This window comes from Amblyomma americanum, chromosome 1 (assembly GCF_052857255.1).
Source record: "Amblyomma americanum isolate KBUSLIRL-KWMA chromosome 1, ASM5285725v1, whole genome shotgun sequence".
Classification (NCBI taxonomy): domain Eukaryota; kingdom Metazoa; phylum Arthropoda; class Arachnida; order Ixodida; family Ixodidae; genus Amblyomma; species Amblyomma americanum.
The window spans coordinates 522,985,719-523,009,721 of NC_135497.1; the positions used below are offsets into that span (position 1 = coordinate 522,985,719).

At 45.9% G+C, this 24,003-nt stretch overlaps 1 protein-coding gene across 1 annotated transcript; it reads right to left on the reverse strand.

Annotated features, from left to right (window-relative positions):
• Positions 1-682: 682 nt before the first annotated feature.
• On the reverse strand, positions 683-23,191 carry LOC144128795 (uncharacterized). Its single transcript, XM_077662511.1, has 6 exons — positions 23,095-23,191; positions 15,673-15,759; positions 14,792-14,853; positions 11,957-11,972; positions 3,411-3,552; positions 683-1,199 (listed from the first exon to the last, which is right to left on the reverse strand). The coding sequence occupies exons 1-6, from the start codon at positions 23,189-23,191 to the stop codon at positions 812-814; spliced, it is 792 nt and encodes a 263-aa protein (XP_077518637.1). The 3' UTR covers positions 683-811.
• Positions 23,192-24,003: the final 812 nt, after the last annotated feature.

Sequence of the window (24,003 nt, forward strand, 5' to 3'; positions counted from 1 at the left end):
CGTGAATGCAGCTAGAAGTGTTTTCGCACTATAAAAAGGAAACTCATTACTTGCCACATGAGGGGCCAATACATGTGCATACTGGCTGCTTCCCACTTAAATACAAGGTTTATACTGTAACTCTCCGCGATCTTTTCCTTCCTTTTCCAGCTGATTTCTTTACTTCTCTTGTTTTCCCCTTTTTTCTGTTCTTGCACGTGCACATGCATACATATTCTTAGTTGTACATTGCAAAACCGCCTGCTATATCGGTCAGCATCTTTTTTGTCCAGCTGTTTTCGTACGTGCCATACAGCCAGTCTTAGCTTTTTGGCCTCACTCTCTCTTTTCCCCCTTTGATGAGCATATGCGCCAGCAGGCGCCACTAGGCGAGTTTACCTTTATCAACTAGGCATATTTAGTGCATTAATGCAATGACCACTCATAGCGTGCGGTCGCTCTCTGAAAATATACGTTATATAAAACAGATGAGACGCGCTACTTTATCACGTTGATACAAACGAGAGATTTACAATTGTTTGTTTTCGAAGGACAGAGCTTGCTTATTTCCTCGATGAAGGAAACTGACGATGCACTCTAGGTTGCACTCAGCTGTCAGCCCTCAAAGTCCCCACGTAGAACACTTCGGTCTTTTCTGGCTTAGAGTGTTTAAAGCAAATGCTATAGTGATGAGACAAGCGTGCAACTCAACAGGGAATGTATTTTCGTTCCTAGCAACAGAAGAAAAATAAAGGTGCGAATTTCTGCCGGCTGATGAGGGGCGCTCTCTAAAGCCGCCTTCTTTGTTGTCCTCCGTAATGTCATGCACTTTCTACGGTTCTTCTAGCGCGGCCTCTTCACCGTTCTCGCCAAACTCCAAGTCGTGCAGTGTCTGGAGCATCTTCATCTTGGCCATGTTTCGTTCGCGGGGCAGTAATCTCTTGAGGTGTGCCGCCAGGCTGAGGCAGAAGAGTTCCTCGGGGTCCGAGCAGCGCTCCTGCGCTTCCGCGCCTCCCGGCGCCAGGTGGTGCGGCAGGACGGCAGCCGGCCGCATGGCCACAGCCAAGGGTTCTGGTGGCTCTGCCACCGCCGCCGCCACAGCCGCTGCCTCGGCCGTCGCGGCCTCGCGCTCTCCGGCGTCTTCTTCGGGCTGCTTGCGCTTGGCTCCCTCCTCGGCCCGGGAATCCACAGGGGCTGCCGCATGCAGTGTCCAGCGCCTCCTGCGTGGAAGAGCCGTGGCAGCGAGGGTGTAGCAGGCACTGAAACTCGGCTGACAGAGTGCAGCGTTAAAGCGCATTTTACCCCGTAACAACTAACTTCGGAGTTCTTCCGCTGGCTAATCTAACTTGCTTCCGCCAGCTGCCCACAGCGCATGCGCATTGCACACTGTGCACTGCATACTGTGCTAAGACGCCTCAAGAAAAGCAATCCAGGTTCAGAACAATTTGAAAAAAATGTTCACTTCTCATACCCCTTCTGTATGCTCGTCCACCGCGTGCCGAGCGAGTCATATTTTTTTCTACGGTTTCCGTTTTTCCATTTTACACGCCAACGGTGGCGACAGCTCCGTTCGTCACCACCATCATCATTGTCGTCTCAGATGAGTCCACTGGAAGGCAAAGACTTCAACCATTCGTCTATAATTAACTGTGCAGCTACACTATAACCCCACACATTTCATGACCTCATCTGCCCAACCGATTACTCCTTGCCGGCTCTTGTTTACTTCCTCTCGTCTGGAGCATGCGTTAAATCCCCTGCCCATGTCCATTTCCCTTGTAAAAAGGACAGACGTCTCCATTTATTCACACAGCCCGGGTGCGCAAGCGTGAGCTTAGAGTTCGCGAACGGATCTTAGCGGAATCTATCAAGAAACCTCCTCAGAGTGCTATTTCCATTATGCACCCAGCCCAGTCCTTTGCTTCCAAAACCCGCCGCGGTGACTCAGTGGTTATGGCGCTCGGCTGCTCACCCGAAAGACGCGGGTTCAATCGCGGCCGTGGCTGTTTCATTTCTCTATAGGCAAAACGCTAGAGGCCCGTGTACAGTGCGATGTCGATGCACGTTAATTAACCCCAAATGGTCGAAATTTCCAGAGCCCTTCACTACGGCGTCCCTCACAGTGCGAGTCGCTTGGGGACGTTATCCCGCCATAAATCTAAATCTGACCTTTTCATCAAGACAGAGGATAAATAAAAAAAGATCAAATACAAAATATGCTGCCATGTGCCGCGGTCGCGAAAGATGCCAGACAGTGCTTAACGGAGATGAAGGGGAAATATGACGGCGCGTACTATCGGGTACAGAAGCGTCCAGCACACGCCAGCGCCGGCTCAAATATGCATTAGTACTGCATCACGTCGAGGCCCCGCTGTCTGCACTGCATGTGACGCGTCCAATATTAGTGTAAAGAGGGACCGGCCTTGAATGCAATGCAAGAAACCTTACTTAAGTGATGGCAATAAGGGAGTAATTACTCCTTGCCATCCACCAAAGCGCAACCGTTCGTCTACAAAGGAAGCTATGCCGCTTTCACAAAAACTTCGTAGGTAAAGAAAAATTCGTCCTGGTCTGGGGTTCGAACCTGGGACCACCGCTTCGCCAGAGCAGTCGCGCTACCAGCTGTGCTAATCGGGACGTAAGCTTATGGTAGGGCGAGAGCGAATTGATGAATAACTAAAAGTGGGAACAGTGTTGCTAAAAATGTTTTAGGAGAATCTCCCAAGGCGGAGTAAATTTCTCATAAGAAAGTAATTACTCATTGCCATCCAGTGGAAAGAAACGTTTGGAACAACCCTGTTTCCACTTCGAGTTATTGATCAGTTCGCTCTAGCCCTACAATAAGCTTACCGTCCCGGTTAGGTCAGTTGGTAGAGCGACTGCTCCGGTGAAGCGGTGATCCAGTGTTCAAACCCCGAACCAGGACGAATTTTCTTGTGAGAAATTTGTATAGCTTTCCGGTGTAGCCATATGGCTGCGCGTGGGTGGATGGCAACGAGTAATCACTCACTTATTACAAATTTATCCCACCTTGGGGGATTCCCCTAAAACATTTTGAATTATCTGATGGTAAGCTCTTTCTAAGGCCTTATCAGAATAGCCGTGTATGCTGTGGGGCAGGCTGACTTGTCAACTTCTCTTCGTCAGCATTTACTATCGGACCAGACAAAAGGAAAGCACAGTGAACGCTTTCAGACGCATACCCCCTGGGTTCGCGAAATGGACATGCGCCGTACGCAGTCGGTTGCCTACCGCCAAGCGACGCTGCAATCCAATGCCGTATGAGCTTGCGCGCCGCGGAACTTTGTGCGGAGAGTAAAGTGTGGTAAAACCGCGTGCTCGCTAAATGGCCACTGAGCCACGTCTGAGTCGCGCGAGGTTGTGCACATGAGGCGAAGGCGGGCAGGTGTATGTGGCCTTACAACACTCACGTTCGCGGCTGAAGGAAATCATCAAGGAAGCCTAGCTCCCGGTCCAGCACGTTCCACTGTCCCTTGGCGTTGGCGCGTCGGTGCTGCTTGCGCTTGAGATACGTATCCCGGATGGTGCGCCACCGGGTCCGGCACTCCTCCACTGCGGCACGCAACGCACGGTTTGGCGGAAAAAGTCATGCCTCTATCGCGGTCAGGGGCGCCCCTCGAATAGTATATAGCTCTCGTGACAACAGAAACCGCTCTTGCGTAACGACACCAATCTTGTTATAGCATAAATGGCAGTGCATCGCCATGATGGGTATACATAGGAACTATTCACCGACGTCACCCTGGCGGCCATTTTGAAATACATGAAGCACGTGAAAAGGAAGTGTGCGTATCTAATTGGCTTATCGCCACCTGATATAGGGCCAAGTGCCATCATGAAGCTGCGCGAAAAAATGGCGCCCGTGACATCACATGACTACCTTTTTCGCAAAAACCTTTCGCAGCTGGCTACAGGATGGCAGAAATACGTCAGGTGCGAGAGGAACCCCTTAATGGCGTGATGAGATCAGCTATTATAGAAGCGAAAAGCTTCACTATGCAAGCTTTTCGAGATATCAGCGGGGCCGCAAGTTTCACCTTGCATGTAAATACAGGTCAAACAAGGAAATGACGCCTGTCTCACATATCTCGGTCGGCACCCGAACCGCGCCGTAATGGAAGGTCAGTGAATGGGAAGCTGGTTTTAAGGAAACAAAATTACGTCTGTCTCACATATATCGGTGGACACACGAACCGCGCCTTAAGCGAATTAAAATGAAAGTTGGTTTTATCCCATTAGGACAAAGAAAAATATAAGTGCGGAATTTTTTGGCATCTTACGCGGCGTATTGCGGTCTTATAACGCAAATCAGGTTTCTATAATTTCATGCTTTCTTTATTCCCAGTCGAAAAATACAACAAGAACACAACAAAGAACTTGTCTTGTCGTATTTTTGGCATGTCGTATGTCTATTGTCTGTCTTGTGTCGTAATTGTGTTGTCTGTCTTGTCTTATATGTGTTGGCCTGTCTTCTGTTGTGTCGTTTTCCTGTTGTCTGTCTTGTGTTGTATTTGTGTTGTCCTGTCTTGTGTTGTGTCGTATTCATGTTGTCTGTGCCCGGTCGTAATTGTGTTCTCCTGTCTTCTGTTGTGTCGCATTCTTGTCGTGGCTTAATGAGTGAATATACAGTAAAACCCTGATAATTCGAACTCTGGTAATTCGAAATCCTGGATAATTAGGATTTCTGCAGTCCCGCAATATCTGATATAAATTTTACAATGCTGCAGCGTGCAGCAGCTCAGTTAATTCGAAGACCTGAAATGCCATGCGAGGATGTCTCATCCCGATTTCGCTGCAAACCAAAACCGCGATGGCCCCTTGGAGCCATGACGCGGCAATGTAGGGCGATGCCTATTAGCAACGTCGATGCTCGATATGCAAGGCGCCCAAGTCCCAGTACATCTCAGCACAAAAACCGATCTCATACAGCTTGTAGACCGCCGGAGCGCACGCCTGCAGAGAAGACGTGCTTCACTGCAAAACAGGCATGGATAGTAGTTTCAAAGTTACATGCTATCGGCTATTAATTCATCAAGGCATGGCCAGACTGATAGCAGCGGTGCATGTGCTCCTCTCAAACCTGGCCGCCATCAAGGCAGCATCTAAAGGAGGCACTGGCATTGAAGCATCCGGCCCTAGCAGTGTCAGTGCATGTCTAGCGATGGTTAACTGCGCACAATGCTGGCAGCGCCGCTTTTGTGAGTAGTGTTCCGTAGAGCGATAGGTCGACCAAACAGTAGCGCCGGCCTCTTTTGCGCCTTAGGTAGTTTTGGACAAGCGCCAGGTAGTATATGCACCCCATGCCGGTACCTGTTCCCGGCAGGAAACATGGGCTTGCTCCAAATGAGTCAAACTTTGTCAATTCGCACACTAATCGCTTCCGCTGAAGAAAATTCGAATTGCTCAGTTTATCCAGCTCTTTCGTGCTGGCGGTCACTTCGTCGGACAAGCGGGAGGAAGTGCGAGAGCAAACTTGATTCCTATACTATCTAGGTGTCCAAGGCGTACGTCGCACCAGAAGCCGAAACTTCGAGCGTTTACAGTTCAGTTTCCTGTTCGGGCAGCACGTGTGTGTTTAGGCAGGGTGGAATGCCGCTTTTAAAGCGAAAGCTTTACTGGCCTCACACCGCCGAATTTGTCATCGGCTGCAGTTTGACCTTGAACGTCCTTGCTGTGCCGCTACCACAGCTACGCATCACGTGACTTCGCAGCGCAGCCAAGCAGTCTTCCATCGCTGTGCCAGGGCTCCACAGCTGCGGAGCGGCTGCTGCCTGACCACGTGATCTAGCCAAGCAGACACAGCTTGGAATCTGCAACGAGTGCGTTCCATACACTGGATAGGCAACGCGCCCACCCTGCAGGTAGCATTTCATAGTTGATCGTGAGCGGTTGGTCACCCAATGAACACTGCTGCCTATTGCTGCAGTGCTGCGTGTCTGCCACAAGGTTGTCAGCGCTAATGCATGCAGCCCACATCTATCACCACCGCCATGAACCTCAAAGCACGACTGAGGTGTCCACTTACCCAGGGAGCCAGTTATGTGCCCTTCCTTTTCTCAAAGTCATCAGCGTCTGGAACACTGTCAATGCCAAGGCCAATGAACACAGTGAAAGCTGACAGCTTTCACTTTGTATACCTTGGATTAATTGAGTTATTCCACATTCATTTTTTCACTTTTTTATTTCAATTGGCTTCAGGTTGCTGGCTTTGTGATGGCATCGTTACACATTTGTTGCTTTGAGTTGCACGTGTGTGCCATGCCACCCCGCGGGGAGCTACAAAACAAAACGCAGCAGTGGTAAACACAAAGTTCGCCCAGTATTGCGGTAGCGCATTCCCGCAACAGAATTTTTCGCCCGTCTCCATATTTTTGCTGTGGTCAGTTAATTCTAATAATATGCGTGGTCCCAACGACTTCGAATTAAAGAGTTTTTACTGTACTTCAGTCATTTCCCAGTTATTGAGCAGCTGACTGGTCGGCTCTGTATGTGCACTCCAGAACAGATACGAAAACACCTTACTTGAGCACAATCATATTTATTGGCCAAAAAATGCCTTTCTCGATGCTGTCCTAAGGTGCACGATGTGGTTCACCTGACAATCGCTTCCCTCCAGGCAGTCCTGAGTAAAAAATATGCAAGAAAGCTCGTATTCATGCCCAACACCATATTTTTACACACATTCTAAAATTGGATGCAAAAGGCACAATAAATACACCACCACAAAACCAGATGCAGAAGAAAACTGCACTTTTCGAAGCAAAATAATATGCATCACACTGGCCCACTGTGTTACCTTGTAAGTCTGGCTTCCTGCAGTGAAAGATTGCGTTCGAAGTTTACCATTAACAAAAGAGAGCTGAACCCTCAGATCAGTCACTCAGGAGACGAACTGCAAAGCATGATCAATGAGTTAGACAATCACATTCGAACAGTGGGTCTAAAAATTAATATGCAGAAAACAAGACGAAGTAATGCTCAACAGTCTCGGAACGGAAAAGCACTTTACAATTAGCAGGGAGGTGCTGGAAGTGGTAAAGGAATACTTACGGCAGGTAGTGACCTCAGATCTGATTCACAAGAGCGAAATAACTATATTAAGAATGGGGTGGAGCGCATTTGGAAGGTTCTCGCAGATCATGAATGGAATGGCAGTTTACCATTATCCGTTAAGAGAAAAGTATAAAGCAGTTGTAGTAGAGCCCCTTATAACGAACCTGACATCACACAAATTCCGTTCGTTACATCCGACGCTCGTAGTTAAGTGGACTCTCCGTATAACAGCCAAAAATACTAACGAAACTAAAGTGGCAAATATTTCTCATAATCCTGCTTTATGCGTGCCTACTTGTGTCATGGCTCCTTCGAGGTTTCTAAGGTATCACTAAATCCTTGACAAGACCCTTGCTGCCAACTATCAAAATAACAGTTGGGATTTAACCGAAGGTTGAAGTGTCCATGGCAGCTGGTGGCAGGTCAGCCACATAGATAGATTCCTGGCAGTAGGCGAGTGCTCGCACTTGGTGTTCAATGTCTTAGTCAGAGCATGCGCCTATGCGATTTCGTGGTGCGTAGGAACATCGTCATCCGAGGAAACATCTGGCAGCTTTGCATTACAAAATGTAGTGTTTCGAACATCATCTGTTGTTCCTTGGCTCATGCCCAGGAAATAATAGCACAGCGCTCATGGCAGAGTGCATCAGCTGCACTGTCCGCTGTATTATGCTGCCTGCATGCGGTAGCAGCACAAAAAGATGGAGCCGACTGCGCAGGCGATGCATACTACTTGGCCAGCCTGGCTTCCAAAATTCTCAAATTGCTGCTGCAAATTGATCTACGGCCAAGGTCATTATATCTGCTTTCGACGATGCCCCTGTCTCACATGCACCGCGCTTCTTCCACTTAGGATGCTTCTTTGCCCAGCTGGCGAACACACAGGCAATGACTGCCCTCATAAGCCATCGGTGCAGGCTTGGTAGAAGGTTACTGTTTCAATGCCACCTTTTGGATTTTTGGGTCGATGTGTTCTTTCCAGGGCAGTGTCCAGGAGGGTGAAAAACGCTCCTTGATCTCTGTGCTTGCTGGAAGCATGACCTCTTCATCTTCAAGAGGTGTCGATGCCTTCCCATTTACTATCATAGAGTGGTGCGGCCAAAATTGTCCGCTGTATCCGCGACGAATCGCTATGGACTTTATGCGTAATTTGACGGTAGCAATGCATCCGTTCGTAATAAGCGAGCATTTGTTATATCTACGGGCATTATAAATGGGTTCAGCTGTATCTTACCGGTACTCACCTATGGGGCAGAAATGCTGAGGATAACAAAGAGTTCAACCTAATAAAATTGAGGACCACGCAGCAAGCTATGAAAAGGAACATGATAGGTGTAGCGTTGAAACAGAAAGAGGGCAGAGTGGGTCACAGAACCAAAGCGGGTTAAAGGAAAGCTGAAGCACTTTTCGAAAAAATGACTTCTCTACGTCATTTTATAGCTTTTGGTCCGCTGCAAAAGAATTTCTCATTGAAAAAGAGTGGAAATAAATGCAAAAAGTTGTTTTTTAGAAGAAAACGCGCCCCACCGCCTCAGGGCGCCGAGCGAACGCTGCTCTTGCCTGTGATTGGCCTGGACCGTCGTGACGTCATCCACGGGGATCTCCAGCCGGCACTGACGGCGTTGCTGCGCAGCGCCTTGCTTCACCTAGCTTTTATGAACTACGTTGTGGAAATTATGGCTAATTCAAGCAGTGTTGAACAGTTTGTACTTTCGTCATACATGTTCAAGCCATCAGCAGCTTCAGAAAACGGCGGAACCAACGACGCCGCGGAGTGCGCCGGCAGCGAAAGTCAAGTCGCGACGTTTTCACGTGTTCGAAATCTCGACTGGATGGATAGGTGGATGACAGCTTTTATTTCCACGAGAAATAGAGACCCCTCACTGCTCACCGCCCCGGAATGCAGGCCTGGAGGGCGCGGGCTGGAACCTCTGTGACTAAAGGCTAACAAATATTTTATCTCTTCGCGGCATCAGCCGCCAGGCGGATTGGCCTGATTCTGCCGAGCGGGTTCTTCACTGCGCAGCAGGGCTTCCCTGCTTTCTCTGCTATCAATATCTTCGCCGACTCAGGGGTAGTCGGCGCACTCCCATATTCTCTGCTTCCGGGTAACTGTGGAACCGCCGGACTGTAACATGGACGAGCATGCGCAAACCTATTCCGAAATCGTTGAGAACTACAGACTAAACAGAAAACTGGTGCCACCGCCTGATAAAAAGCTAAGAAATAGAGAAGCGACCGCATAACGGTGTATGCAAGTCGGAAATTTCGTTAACCCAGTATGGGCCTTTCACGTCCTACCAGGGTAACACGAAAACCAAATCTTGAATGATACGTATTCTTTGCGTAGGTGCATGCGCGTGCATATCTTTTATGTAGGTGAAGTGGCAATAAAAAAAAGCAAATTGCGTCGAAACGTTTCGGTGTACCACTTCTGCATAACAGCCTGGCCACGAACTACTTGTAACGCCCGTAAACATGATCTAATTCAGATCACCGACAAGCTTAGACGAGTCGTGTGAGGTAAAGCATGTTTCTTCATTTATTTATATTTACTTGCCTAATTACTACCGAAGGCCTTTTATAACTACAAATAAAGCAAACTAGACGAGTTGGAGTGGGTGTACGGCTGTACTGCAGCGCGAAGAGGCGAGGCGACCAGGAGGAAGCTCCCATGTGCGCTTTCCTTCTGTCGCATTTTCGGGCTACTGTTCAACCATGAAACGTCTGCACTTACCCCCGTACATTGTTTTTTTTTGCATGCTGAATTCGCTTTTGAACAATAATTATGGCAGCGTTTCGGAGCTCGCAGTGCCGCTAATCAAAACTGGTGTGCTGCGAGATATAGTTGCTGCTGTTGCGTATCGAGATAACCGGCATGATTGCTTGTGACAGATATATGCGTACCGCGGCTCGATAACTTTGCCGTTCTGGCTCAAGGAAAAATTTGCATGAATTCTGGTGCCATTGTCAATCGTCAGCCATTACCAAGCGCTCATGAATGCAAATGTTTGCTTTGCTCAAGTATGCCAGGCTTAAATAATCGTTTTTTATTTTTCAGTTAGGAGCAGCTGCATGTGCTGTGCACTGTTGAAGGATTAAGAGAATTGCTTGTGCTGCCATCAAGTGCAAGCAATCAGGAAAAAGCCAAACGGCACACAGTGCGTAATGAGCTCAAAAGAGTTCAAGACTGTGTGCCTGAAAGACAATGCTGGAAGTGGCCTTAGCTCAACATGGATGTGAACCAGCTTGAAAACGCAAAGAGTTTACATACAGGTAAGGAAGTAATATAACAAATAGAGAAATATTGATGCACATATTTTGTGCAGGCAGTTTCGGCATGCTGCGTACCACTAGATTGTCAGGTTAGCGTGGAGGAGGCTGGGGGAGAACCGACGGATTCTACCACGATGTGTGCTGAGCGCTGTTCGAAAGAAGTACCATGTCAAAACTGGTTATTACACAGGCTTCAAGCATTACACGGAAAGCCCGAACGAGAGAAAGTAAACGGCACTGGCATAAGATTACGGTAGTCTGTGGTTCGCCAAACCGCGGGCCGCAGCGAAGCAAGCGCAGCCGGACAGCCGGCCGACTCTCCGTGAATAGCGTCACTTCCGCCAGTTCGCCCTTTCTGCCGTACCCCCCCCCCCCCCCCCCCCCCGCGCTTCCGGAAGCGACGAGGGCGTGCAGCCGGCGGGTTTTGAGAAGCGATTGCAGCTCCCTTTGCGGATAGAATCGGGAAAAAATCTACACACATGATTTTCAAGTTCCTTTCTTTCCAACCACAGCGTTTCGTGCGATTCGAAAACCGTTTCAGCTTCCGTTTAATGACGTCCTAGTTAAAATCAAAAGGACGAAATCGGCGAAGGCAAGATAACCGATGGTTCTTAAGATTAATGGAATGGATTCCAAGAGAAGGCAAATGTAGCAGGGTGCGGCAGAAAGGGAGGTGGGCACACAACAGCTGGCAGACGACAAGGTTAACGGAGATATGGGAGAGCTCTTTGCCTTGCAGTGGATGTAATAAGACTAATGATGATGATGAAAGAAAATTATCAGCTCACTTACTCGATTAGAGGCGTAAGTCCGAGCACTTTTGAGCCAAGTAACGAGGTAGGCGCTTGTGGCGTTTTAGCATCTCATCACCAAGGCAGCCTTTAAGCTTCAAAAATTGCCAGAAAGAGTCTGCAGAGACATGGCACAAAAAGAATATGCGGCAGATCAGAGAAAAGCCAGGACAGCAGCTTGGGCGTGCTGGTTACTGATATGTGACGGAACAGCGCAGAACAACGGGACAAGAGACAAGCGCCAACTTACAACTCATTTTTAGTTCAAAGAAACACTGCTTCTGATTACTTCTTCACAGCTTCAAAACACGTGCCAGAACCATATCATTCGAGCCTTTTAAAATGACAACCTAAGATTTGTAATCATAGAGGTTTGTAGTCACATTTTAACATGTCAAATTTTTTATTTGTTAACTCAACAGACGGCGTGCTGACACAATGATCGTGCAGCCTCGCTGTCTTGATTATGTCGCGTGCTAACTGCTCTTTCATGATTAGTCAGTGATTTACGTCTGCCAAACAGGTGCACAAGTTTTTGAGGGGCAGTCTCTGCAATGAATTCCGAGGTTTCTGCAAAGCCCGGCAGTCTCATAAAATAAAAACTTAAAAGTACAACTCCTAGTCACGGGTAGCAATTCTAGGTTAACTGATATAAAGTACAATGTGAATAATTCAAACTTCGTTATTTCGAATCTTTTCTGCAGTCCCAGTTACATAACATTAACGAGGCTTTTCTGTACGATACAAATATGTTAGAGAAAAAATGCATGAGCCCGAACATTGCAGCTTTTAGAAAATGTTATTAACCAAGCAATAACCAAGTGTTTTCCACTCACCTGCCATTGAAGCTACCTTGGCAGGGGAGAGCGGAGGGAATACTTTCGTCGCACCTTTAGAAATTGCATTGTTCGAAAGTGTCCCCGTCACGCTCCTCTCCGATAATACTGCATTGCCCAACAAGCGGACTGCTAGTTGCTTATAGAAAGCTGAGTCATTATTTGCTGTTAACAGCCGCTCCCAAGTCCCTGGGTCAATGTATTGGCCATGACCAACGTGTACCTGAAAAAAAAAAGATGATTTATTATTGCACCTCAGGCACGGCGCAGAGGCCAACAGCACAGAGCCTGCACAGGACACGAAGCAGACCCAGAAAACACATTCTGCCTAGACAATTCATTCAGTCTGTCTTCATTCACAGTATTCGTTGCAATATTTTTAGATTTTAGAGCTTTTGAAGAACATATTTCTGTGCACTCCGGTTTAGGTTTGAACTTAATTGTTTCCTGTGCGGAAAGGTAAGCGCGCTAAAAAATGGTTAAAATTGCGGTTCGAGAAGCAGCTTGGGATTGAGCATGGTCGAGAACAATTGAATAGGCCATGTAGCAGCACCGGATCAGCACTCAATTTGATCCCGATCAACTCATCAAGATTGCAATTGTCCGTTTGATGGTGGTATAAGAACCAAAATCGATCATAGGGATTTCTATATAAGAGGAAGCTTTCCAAGCATCTCTGAATTAACTTCAGCACGGCACTATAATTGAGATGAGCTCAAGAATGAAGCAAGAAACTCCCCTAAAGGAAGGAGTGGGAGACAAATTCAACAAATAATGATTTACTGCATGTGGGCAAGCTCCACATGGTCACCATTTTTACTGACGTCCTACACACCATCTAAAAAAACAAATATGGAGTTAAAAAATTTGTGTCCCTATTTCTTCACAGAATATATGTGTAGCAATTCTAACTTCAGTGAAATCTTGCATTTTCTTTGCAGCTAAGTTTGCGATGATTAAGAAGCACTGAGGCAAATTTTCAAACACAGCGAGACAGACTAACCCTTGGGAACACTATTAAAATTTTTTCCTGAGCAGAAAGGGGGCTTAATTGCTTTCTTGAATGAGCCAAATGAGATATGACGGTGATTGCATGTGGAGCTACTCAGCTAACTTTCAGCGTACCTCAAACCATATATGCTTGTTACTGAGCAGAAAAAATGAGAGACCATGCTCTTGCATCACACTTTGCACGCTGACTATGCAAACTCATAGGCATGTGGCTGCATGAGCACGTACTAAATAAAAGAGACAAGCACTCTGCAATTACAGAACAACCACAGCCTGCACAAAGTGGCCGATTCAAGTGAGAGCAAAGCTGCTTTACAGGCAACCAAAGGCGTTACGAAGGCGTTGTAGGCGTTACCGAAACAAAGGAACCAAATATGTCACTTGTTACGCTAAAAAAGGAACGCATTACCGCCATACATTAGCTACAAAAAGGTAACGCGTTACCGTTACCAAAAAAAGTATGCCACGTTACGCTGCCATTACTCCATACAACAAATTATCAGTGCGTCTTCACAGCACGAACTCATGATAACAATTTTATAAGGCTCCTATTTCACAGCACGCGTTTACATGAACCCAGTACCGGTTTTCGGCCCGACAACTCGACAACCAGGCCCGGTTGGGTTCACGTAAGTGCCGCTATCGGCTCAAGGGCCACCTATGAGGAATATTTGCAGCTGCATTCTTTACTTGTATTGCCCCCTGGGTTACTGCGCCCTGCGCTGGGCAAGGAACAAAGCTGTTCTTCCACATGTGCTGAATAGGGAGCCCCCTTCCTGTGTTTTGGCACCTTGCACCACAAGCTCGAGCAAAAAAGAAAAGTAGAAATCCCTTCCGAATACAGCCCAAGAAAGAAAAAAGGAAAAAGAGCTCAAGTCCGTTGAAGTTCTGAGTAAAAACCTGCGCGCACGAACACAGACAACCTAGAGGTTGGTGGTAGAATGTAGTAGCGGCAAAATATTCTGACGCCAGATGGAGCCACGTCCAGCTAGTTAAGTTTGGCACGAATTTCAAATCCCCGCAGAAAATGCATACACAACATATAGAGCCTGTAAAGCGCAAACACTAAGCTTGATATGAATTATAATTGCAGCTTGACAATAAATAAAGATAAAAGGGAGGAAATATTGCGGATGAAAGTCTGATCTTGGCTGTTTTTTCACGAGATGACATGAAAACCGACATATCAAAAATTGCAATTTTTTTGAATATTTACCTCTCATTTGTAAAAAAAGGAACTTAAAAAATAATATCTGTCCACATTTTCTCTATTCACTAAAGAAGAACACGCAGCCACAGACCCCATGAAAATCGAGCCATTTTTACATGCGCCACAGCTTCTGAAAGTTCCCATGTATTTCCTGTCGACACTGTCACTGGTGAACCCTCTTAACGGCATGTTTTTGTGCCAACATTCGTGCACTCCAGATGGCAGATGCTAATTCAAATGCCAGCCTTGGTTCAAAGTGCTTGGTGCCTGGTTTAGTCAGGGAAGCTGACATACAGTTGTCTGTGGCACAAAAGGCATGCCTGATATTCTAAAATATCTTTTTTTCAAAACAGAGAACCACAATTCGCCTTGGTGTATGCAGCTGCACTTTTTGATGATTATTTGCTATCAATATTCAATCGGTTCAGCACATAATTTTAAGAAACAAAAGCCAAGTTACAAAGCAAAGAAAAAAGAGCAAAAACTCCCATATCATTAGTTACATCACATTACCGGTCATGTACAGATTGCAGATTCTTAATCAGTGCAGAAGATATGCTATCATCAGTAGCATATGCCCATCATTAATGTTCAAGCGTCCCGGTACTGCTCACCTCCCCAGTCTCATTTGTGGTGCCAACAGTCAGGTCAAGGTCTTGGGCTGCCTTGCGAGGAGCTGCACAAAAACAAAAAAAGAAGTCGGCCTCATGGAAAGCAAATACACTGCGTCCTCTCAAGGCCTGCCTCTGCTGAAGGGACGTGGAAAGGCTGTTTTTGTTGGGAGAACACTGAAGAGTCACCAAGCACGCAAGCTCGCTATACACCAGAGCAGCCAAAATAAATACCTTTTGACATTGGCCGAGCTGGTGGCACAGCAGGGGTGACATCAGCCCACGGAGGGGCGACATCAGCCCGCGGAGGGGCGACATCAGCCCGCGGAGGGGCAACATCAGCCCGCGGAGGGGCAACATAAGCCCGAGGAGGGGCAACAGGCGGTGCGGCAAGTGGCGAGGCCACATCAAGTGGCAATACTGGAGCTATAGTTCCGAGGGAATGACTGTGCACTAGAAGAAGAGGGTACAGGGATGAAGACATTGTTTCCTGTATTATCAAAGACAGGACTAGATCATTAGTGAATGGTATTTAAACATACATTAAATCTCCTACATTTATGCAAGCACAGTGCCAGATTGACTAGGAACAAGCCGTTACAAGCAGCACTTGAATGTTCAGCAGTGCAGCCCTACATTGGGTATATCAGACATAACCATAAAAAAACATTGTTTTGAAAAATGTCCATTTTCACTTTGACCACCAATGAACAACCACCAACTGGATGCTTGTTCCAAAAAAATGTGGTCACAAAATTAACTTCGCGGTTTAGAATCAAACGCAGGATACAAATTCCAAGGAATCATGATTTGCAATCTGCAAATGAACTACAAGAGGAATTGAAGGCTAAAGCTTGCCTGAGGTAACATGCATGTATGCTTACTTGCCAAGTTGACAGCCTGAGTGGCACTGTCTCCTTCCCAGAAAACCTTGTCAATCGCGGCACTCACATTTTCATTCTGTGAATGATCTAAAGAGAAAACCAAAAACTTGCACACTGGATAAAGAGTAGGTACATCAAGCAGAATGAATTTATGCTAGATTAAAACTTCTACCTAAATTACAAGCAGTACATAACATATGTAACTAACAAGTCACTTGTTGGAAATGCACAATATCAAACATTGTACACATCCAATACATGTGAGAACAAACTATGCACAGCTGACCATAACTTCAAGAGCCACCTGAAACTCAGGAGTCATCCCCATATAACAGTACTGACGTGACACTGATGAATTCCAAATGCGGTTTTTCACCTCACCGTGCCTACGCAGTACTGCTAACATTTTATTATTATGTTGCTTGCAGAATGATAATTATAAGAGCGTATGCAAGCATGAAAATAAAGTATGAGGGAGAATCAGAAAGTCTTTGCCCCTATTTTATTTATCCAAATGACTGCTGTAAATGCGGAGTCAACATATTCATTCTCATCGGTGAACTTTTCTTGGAACAGCCCGCCATCTGCTGGCTGTTATCGGGCGGAAATGCTCAAGAATTCTTGATGTGAAGAAAGCGGTTATCCTCCATAACAATGCAAGGCCACATGTGGCAATCAGAACCGCCGACAAGCTCTGGTCATTTCACTTGGAAAGTCTGGACCACCCACCATAAAGTCTGGACCCTAGTGATTTTCACATGCTCGGTCCGCCGAAGAAGTTCCTGGCAGGACAGTGATTCACATGCGACGATGAAGTCAAGGCAGAAGTCCGACAGTGGTTCGACAGTCAGCCGGACAAATGCTACCACAAGGGCATCTTAAATTCAGTGCTTCGGTTGGACAAATGTCTGGAGCGGTGTGGGGACTGGGCGGAGAAATAGTGCAAGGTAGGTAGAATAGTACATATATTTGTAATTACTTGTATGTGCCGTATTTTGCTTGATATAAAAGAGGGGCAAAGATTTTCTGATCCCCCTTGTACTAGATGCTAGTCTATGCACTAAAGTTACCCTTACTTTTGTCTTGACTTCATTCATAAAATGTTTACATAAGCTCTCATGACAGAAACTAGCCCAATGGTACATTATGGTATTATTATGCTGGTCATCCAGGGCTGTGCCTAAACGAATGGTTACATGATCATGAATTATCAAGAATACTGCTGAGTCATGACTGCCATCCCAAGGTAAAGTCTGAACAAATGGCCGAAGGAGACCGTAACCATGTAACCCGAGAACTAAAGGAAATGCACGATGTGACAAAAAATGCACTTTTGGCAACACAATGCTGTGTCAGTATTGTACAGAAATCTGTTTAGTATTTCAAGACTTCTACTGAAGGAAATGGAATGTTCTCATATGCTCCTTTTCGTCTTCCCAGTTTAATGTGTCTGCAAAACTTCATTCTGCAGCCTTATTTTTGTTTTTCCCACAAATCACCTGGTAGTAAAACCATATCCTGTACTTCTTTCGAACGCCCTTCTTAAGCAGTGCTAACTTTATCCCAAAAATGCACCAACAAGGCTAGCAGCAAGTCTAACTCGACTTCACCGAAGTAGAGTAGCTTTGACAACGGCCTGCACATGGAAGAAGCTGTAGAGTATGGTTGTTTACATACCATTTTGCAGAATTTTTGCGCACAGTGCCTTCTGGAGGCTTTCATTGAGGCTTCTAAGATTTTTCATTTCTTTCTCCTTATCTCCAATCACTTTCTTGCATCTCTCCAGCTCTGCCTTTAAGTCCCGCACTAGTGACTCAAGGTGGGCCACCTTGGACTCCTCAGGAGAGTTTCCTACTCGACTACTGAGCAATTCCCTCTCAGCTTTTTTCTTAGCCACTCCTTTCGCCTCCTCCTCTAGTCTTGCCTACAACAAGAAAATCAGAATGCAAATCAAGTTACACAATAACAAATGCAAGCTCACCTATGTCACTGGCAAATTTATTTACAGCATTTCAGAAGGAAACAATGACCCAGTTATAGCAAGACACCACTTGCATGACTGCCACTTCAACAAACTGAAAAAAACTTAAAATGTCACTGCACTCAGTGCAAGTAAAGGTCGGCTTACCAAACCGGATACATTTCAAATTTTACTCCTGAGAGTTGTTGACACAGCTGTACCTAATGTCAACGGGCCAATCCCCAATAGGCAGGCCATAATAATCATTCTAGACTTCTCGAAATGTCCAGGAGGACTATGCAACAGGATCTATAGCTACGCCCGTGAGGCCTTATATCATACTACGCTAGGCTCCCAAAATTTAAGTGGCACTTCCAAAATACAGAATTCTATAATAGAGCAATGGGAGGAAGTGCTGTCCATCAAGAGCCTGAAAGAGCAGCGAAAACTGAACAACCATGCCAGGGTCGCTGCAGCAGCCACAGGTGCCCTGAACAAAGGGCTCCATCCATCCGCAACCAAAATTTCCGAGCCCAAAATAAGTTTTTCCCTTTTTCTCCTCTGCTACACCAGTTTCAAAAATGCCGGAGAAGTCACCTGAATTTATACGAGGTATTAAATACAGTTTTAATTGTGAGTAATGGAATATAGATGTTACCAAATATGACTTAGTTTTGTAGCGACAGCTACATTACGGTAGCATTTCGAGCCTTCAGCATGGCACCGCCGTGGCTGATCACGTGGTTGGTCACATGACCAAGTTCTACTGAGCCAGCTGTAGCTATCGCGTCAGTCCTGGTTTAACCAAATCTAAACCACCGCCAATTTTTTTCATTTCTGTGTAATAACTTCGACTGCAAACTTTTTATGACATCTCGTGACGTTGTTGAAAATGTAAAATTCGATTTGGGTACTCTCGATTTGTAATTTAAAAGAAAAAAAGGAAACACTCCAATGAACGGCCCACTTTCTTCACACCTAGAAGCAACACTCAAATCGCCATCGCCTTATGTGCTCAACTTGATAGCACTGAAGACAGTGCTACAGTCCCTGTAGATATTCAAGACATGAAGTTTTTCGTGGCATTACGCATTGACAAATCACTATAAGAACAATGACAGTATTTATTGTCAGCCGTGCATTTTTTTGCAAATAATCATTTCGCATGCCCCAACAGCAAGCCTTACTGAAAACAATTCATCCTTGTCTGAAACTGTGTTGACGAAGGCGAGAAATAATACAAAAATCGCTAGTTACTTGCACCGGTCATAGGTAATCACTACTGACATGACAAAAATTATCCCACAATTAGCAGCACACGCTATCTTGAAAGCAGCACTTTGAAAACAATCTTGCTAAACCACTATGACTGGAGTGGTGAACTACTGCTATGCAATGCAAACACATGTGAACGCAGAGCCTGTTCCTATTTTTACCACGGGCGAACTTCTCTCAACTCCTGCAGACGTTCACATTCCACTCTGCATGCGATACATAGGAAATCGCGCTTTCTGGACATCATTTGTTTTAGCGTAAAATCTGCTAACATCATGTTCACATATGCAACGAGGATGGAGGGCTCCCGACTGATTTCGAGCGCATGGAGTTCTTTAACTTGCACTGACATTGCACAGTACAAAGGAGTCATGCATTGAAAATTCGATTTGGGGTAAAGGAAATGGTGCAGTATTTGTCTCACATATGGCCGACACCTGAACCGCGCCGTAGGGGAAAGGATAAAGGAGAGACTAAGAGAAGAAAGAAAGAGGTACCGTAGTGGAGGGCTCGGAATATTTCGACCACCTGGGGATCTTCAACGTGCACTGACATCGCACACCCCACGGCAGTATTCTGCATTTCGCCTCCATGGAAACGCAGCCGCCGCGGTCGGGTTCGAACTCGGGTACTCCAGATTAGCTGCCGAGAGCCCTACCCACCGAGCCACCGCGACGGGTTCCATGCATTTCACCTCCACTGAAACGCGGCCGGCGCGGCGAGGATGCATGCAAGTTGCTGGTGGCGGGGTTTCTGATGACCAAGCACCACAGGCTACAGAAAATTCGCTTGAAAGCGATTGCTATTCGCACCTTTTTCCTCGGAGGTATGTCCGTCTTGCGGGCGCATTTGCGTGCTTCCTTGCGCTTCCTCCACTGCTCCATTTCTTCTTCCGTTTCTGCGGTTTCCAGTGCACATTATGAATATATGGGCGCTACAAAACAACTCCAGAACCCAGAGAAAAAGAGCACCTACCTGTCATATAGATGATTTTCCCGTCATAGTACCCTCCGCAGGTACTCGAGTCTCCCCCCCCCCCCCAGAAAATATCGTAGACTTTCTTGGGGTCATAGTCTTCAATGTCATGCGGAACAAAATCCCGCACGTCCGCGTGTTGAAGAATATAACTCCTATCTTCTCCAGAGTAGCGCACAAGGACATACATGTTCTATTGCTCGAGCAACAAATCTAGAAACGCTGCATACTGAAGAAGTTGGCGCGGAAAAACGAGGACAAGCGAGACAAACAAAGACGAGCGCTACTCACAACTGAAGGTTTATTCCAGACAATGCTCGAATAAATAGTGAAACCAACAAGAACAAAAACAAACAAACGTCATGAACACCACAAGATACCCCGTGAATTACCCGTATGCATTTCAACCAACTCGCCCAACTTTCTGCTCTCCTAGAAACGCTGGACCAAGCAAGAAGGCAAAAAATGTGCTGACAGAGTCGCCTAGATTACTATTCAGTATTCACTGAAATGAATAGTGCAGCAGGCGCACGTCTCCGCGAAACACCAGCAACAGCGGCGCTGCGAACGCCAACGCTAAACATCGCGCCTCGCAAAGAACAGTTTAGTTTTTACATTTTCCTGTGAGTACGTACGCATTTTCTGGTCCAGATGAACGTCGATTCATTAACTTTCTAACGTAAAACAAATATTTTAATGTTGTTTGACTTTGCTAATGGGGTCAGGAGTGAGCGTTTGTAGCGCCGCCGTTTAGCAAGCGGATTGCTGTTGTAAATGCCTCAGGGGAGGTCTGCCCCCGGGCCACTTCTCTGCTATACCTGTACCATGACCGCGACCAAAGAGGTCACGTTCGCGCCACAGTGAACTAGAATATTCGAATATTCTAGTTCACTGTAGTCACGCGAATGATAATGTATACCTTCTTTTGGAGCAGAAATAACTGGTGTTACATCTTTACTCTTCCACTCTGCTCCGGCATGTAACGATGTAACCACGTTTAAACCATTTGAATTGCAATACAGTTTGGTGCACTGAAAACCTTGCTTTAAAAATTAGTATAATTTATTGAGAACGTTTATAAGGTAGCTTCTAATGCTTTTTTATTTTTTAGTTATAGTCTGAGTACATGTTTGCATGTATTGCGCGCCAGGGCTGTTAGAAAAAATGTAATTTCATGACGATCTGGTCTGCGTTGCATATTTTGTCCGAGTTCGCTTCCAAATGTTCCTTTTGGCTGTTTGCCTATTTTCGGGTAACTGTTTTTCTATTGCCGGCATATAAAAGAAAAATAGAAATAGTGATTTCAATCTGCCCTCTAAAGAATATTTTGTGTGATTTTGTTGCAACCTTTCTCCGCCTTGGGCACAAATGCGGAAGAGCTATTTTCCCAATCGTGTTAGCGGACAGCAAGCGTCAAGTGAAATATCTGTGGGCCCCGACCATATAGTTTCTTATTAATACTTAATAGTAAGAAACACTATGGCCCCGGGAGAGACAGGAGATGCGTCATGTGTTGGCAGCAGAACAGCATTGAGATAAAAATGAACTAAGGCACAGCTAGAATGCACGATCTGTGTCTGTAAAGTGTAATCTCATTCAGTTAGCCTGTAATCGAGGCGTTCGATTTGTTACCCACCCACACTGGCTATTTTGTTCGCGAAAATTGCACTTGGTTCACATATATTCCACAGAAAACGCAGCAAAAGTAGCGGGAAACGTGCGAGACCAAGGCGATGTCCGGCCGAATAAGCTGTGCGACAAGGTGGTTCAGCATTGCGCCATGCCTTGGGATCAATCATAAATCAATGGACGGCGCTCGAACCCACTTTGAAGCAATAAAAAGTAGGGACTGCTGATTCAAGAGTATTAGGCGAAATGTTCATAGCAGCAAAATTTACTTTTTGTCAAATTTCGAAGCCCAGCCTTTGATGAATTCGAGCTTGAACATGCCCTTTCAGTCCGAGCTAGGCCACAACCTTTCAGGCTATAGCCTATATATGAGTTCATTTAATTTGTGGAAACGTATTGCAAGAGTTAACTGGAATGCCTGGCTACGCGGAGCAATATATTGCAACGCAGAATGGGAGCAGAACATGTTACATGTCAGGATATGAGGCATGAGAGTTCTTTCTCTGAGTGCCTCAAGAAGTCTTCCATAAGCAAATCTCTTAAGGTTGTATGTTGGAAAGGAACCGCAAGTTTATTATCGCTAGCGAAAGTGCGCTGAAGTGGCTTAGTTCCTGCATATCTGTAGCATGCATGCTGAGCGACCTGCAGATTCTCCAACCGAAAAATATGAAATCCGTACTTCTTCGATTTCGTGCTTATATATACCTCATTACAAAGTTACACGCCTTCGGTACATGCTTTTATAGCGACCAAATTAATCAGTTTCTGCTCTAGAATCTGCGTGTCGCCTGCTCCGAACGAAAGCCGACGATCTGGCAAAGGAAACCCGGATCATAAATGAATTCTGGGGAAACGTGAGAACTGAAAAAAAAAATGTTTCCGGTAAGCTGACGTTTCCACCGATGTCAGAACTGGCGCTGTTTATCGCTACCCGTATCAAACGCTACCGTGGAACGAGTGTTCAGCCAGGTCTCTTAACTATATTAAATGACGTGCGAAATAAATTGTCTAATGAGAGAGTGTTATTAGCGTTCCTCCACGTGAAGTTTCGCCTGGCCAGAAATGGAGGCTTATGAAACGGTTTCAACCCGGTTAAGAAAATTGTTGAGCCGGTTAAGCTTCAACGCTTCAACAAGAGTGGAACAATTCCACTGCCAAGTGACCCATAACAATGTACAGTACGACAAACGGTACAGAGAAGAAGATACTCAACACAGAGCACTGAACTAAAACTTTTATTGCCGCCAACCATCTGCCCTGGTGGCCGGAAAGGATGCAATCACGGTTGACTTCCACTTCCAAATCGGCTAAGATCCTTCTATAGCCTTTTTCTTCTATCTACGGAACTATATATACATTTTTCGTGAATTTTAAATTTCAAACAAGCGAAAGACTACAATAATTATTGTAGTTTTTCGCTTGTTTTGCTGCGTCCAGCAAAATTTCTGAATGCATGTGGAGCGAGTTTATTGTTCGGTGCTATTTCTGTTATTCTTTCTCTGGAATTTTTTCGCTTAAAAAAAAGAAAACAGTGCATTTGTGATGAGCCCCGCATTTGCCTTAACGTGATTTTACTTACTTGCCTGCCTTGCTGCCCTCCCACCCGGTGCATGGCTTGAGGCGAAAAACAAACCAAAAAATGCCGCGCCTGGCATCAGTGGTGGCATCTGAAGAGGTCATGACGGCAAAAAAAAGCTAGTATGAAGATATACCCTTCCGAAAATGATTTCATTTGAAACAAATAACTAATTCACAAAAACAAAGCTTCTACATACTTTTTGCTGGTAAAATGTTTTCGGTTTCGGTTTTAGCTACATTTCGGCTACTACCACTGATTTCCACTAGGGGGCTGGATGCCGCATCGGGCGCCCGAAAGCATAGAGTTTCTTACTATTAATAGTAAGAAATTCAATGCCCGAAAGGGAAGCCACCAGAAGTTGTGCGGCATGTCCTGGAAGTCAGCCTTTGGCAGTGCACGAAATCGGACCTCAGCACGGTTTTTGTTTCAGTTCTCGTTTTCCACTTAGCATTTTGTCTTTTCGACATTCTCCTCTTTTTTTAATTTCATGACAATGCCTACCTGTTGCGCCGCCAAATGCATGAGGAGAGCAGCAAAGTCCTCGGGAAATACGTTTCAAAAATAAGGGTCTATTGCATCGCTATGGGACGACACTAGCAGACGACAGAACGTCGCTACACACAGTACGTACGGAACCTCGTCTGCTCAGCTCTGTGTCGTCCCGTTGCGCTAGCGTCGCCAACTCTGCTCTTTGTTGTGATGTATGTTGTCGCGCTCTAAGCCAAAGTTATACCATAAATGAGGGATAAAGTTAAGAAAGAATGGGTGGAAACCTTCATTAAGCAGCTGACTTTGCAGTGCACCATTTTATCGAATTATGTTTAGACCGGACCGGAGCGAAGGCGAGGCCACAATCTGGTGATGTGCCGTCGGTAATCTGCTGGTTCACATTAGCGCGTCCAAGATATATGGT

Coding starts and splice junctions, on each gene's coding strand:
- LOC144128795 (XM_077662511.1), bottom strand. CDS start 23,191: ATGACCTCTTCAGATGCCACCACTGATGCCAGGCGCGGCATTTTTTGG. Junction 15,760..23,094: donor GTGGGAGGGCAGCAAGGCAG/GCAAGTAAGTAA, acceptor TTTTCTCTTTAG/ATCATTCACAGAATGAAAAT. Junction 1,200..3,410: donor GATTTCCTTCAGCCGCGAAC/GTGAGTGTTGTA, acceptor TCTTCCACGCAG/GAGGCGCTGGACACTGCATG.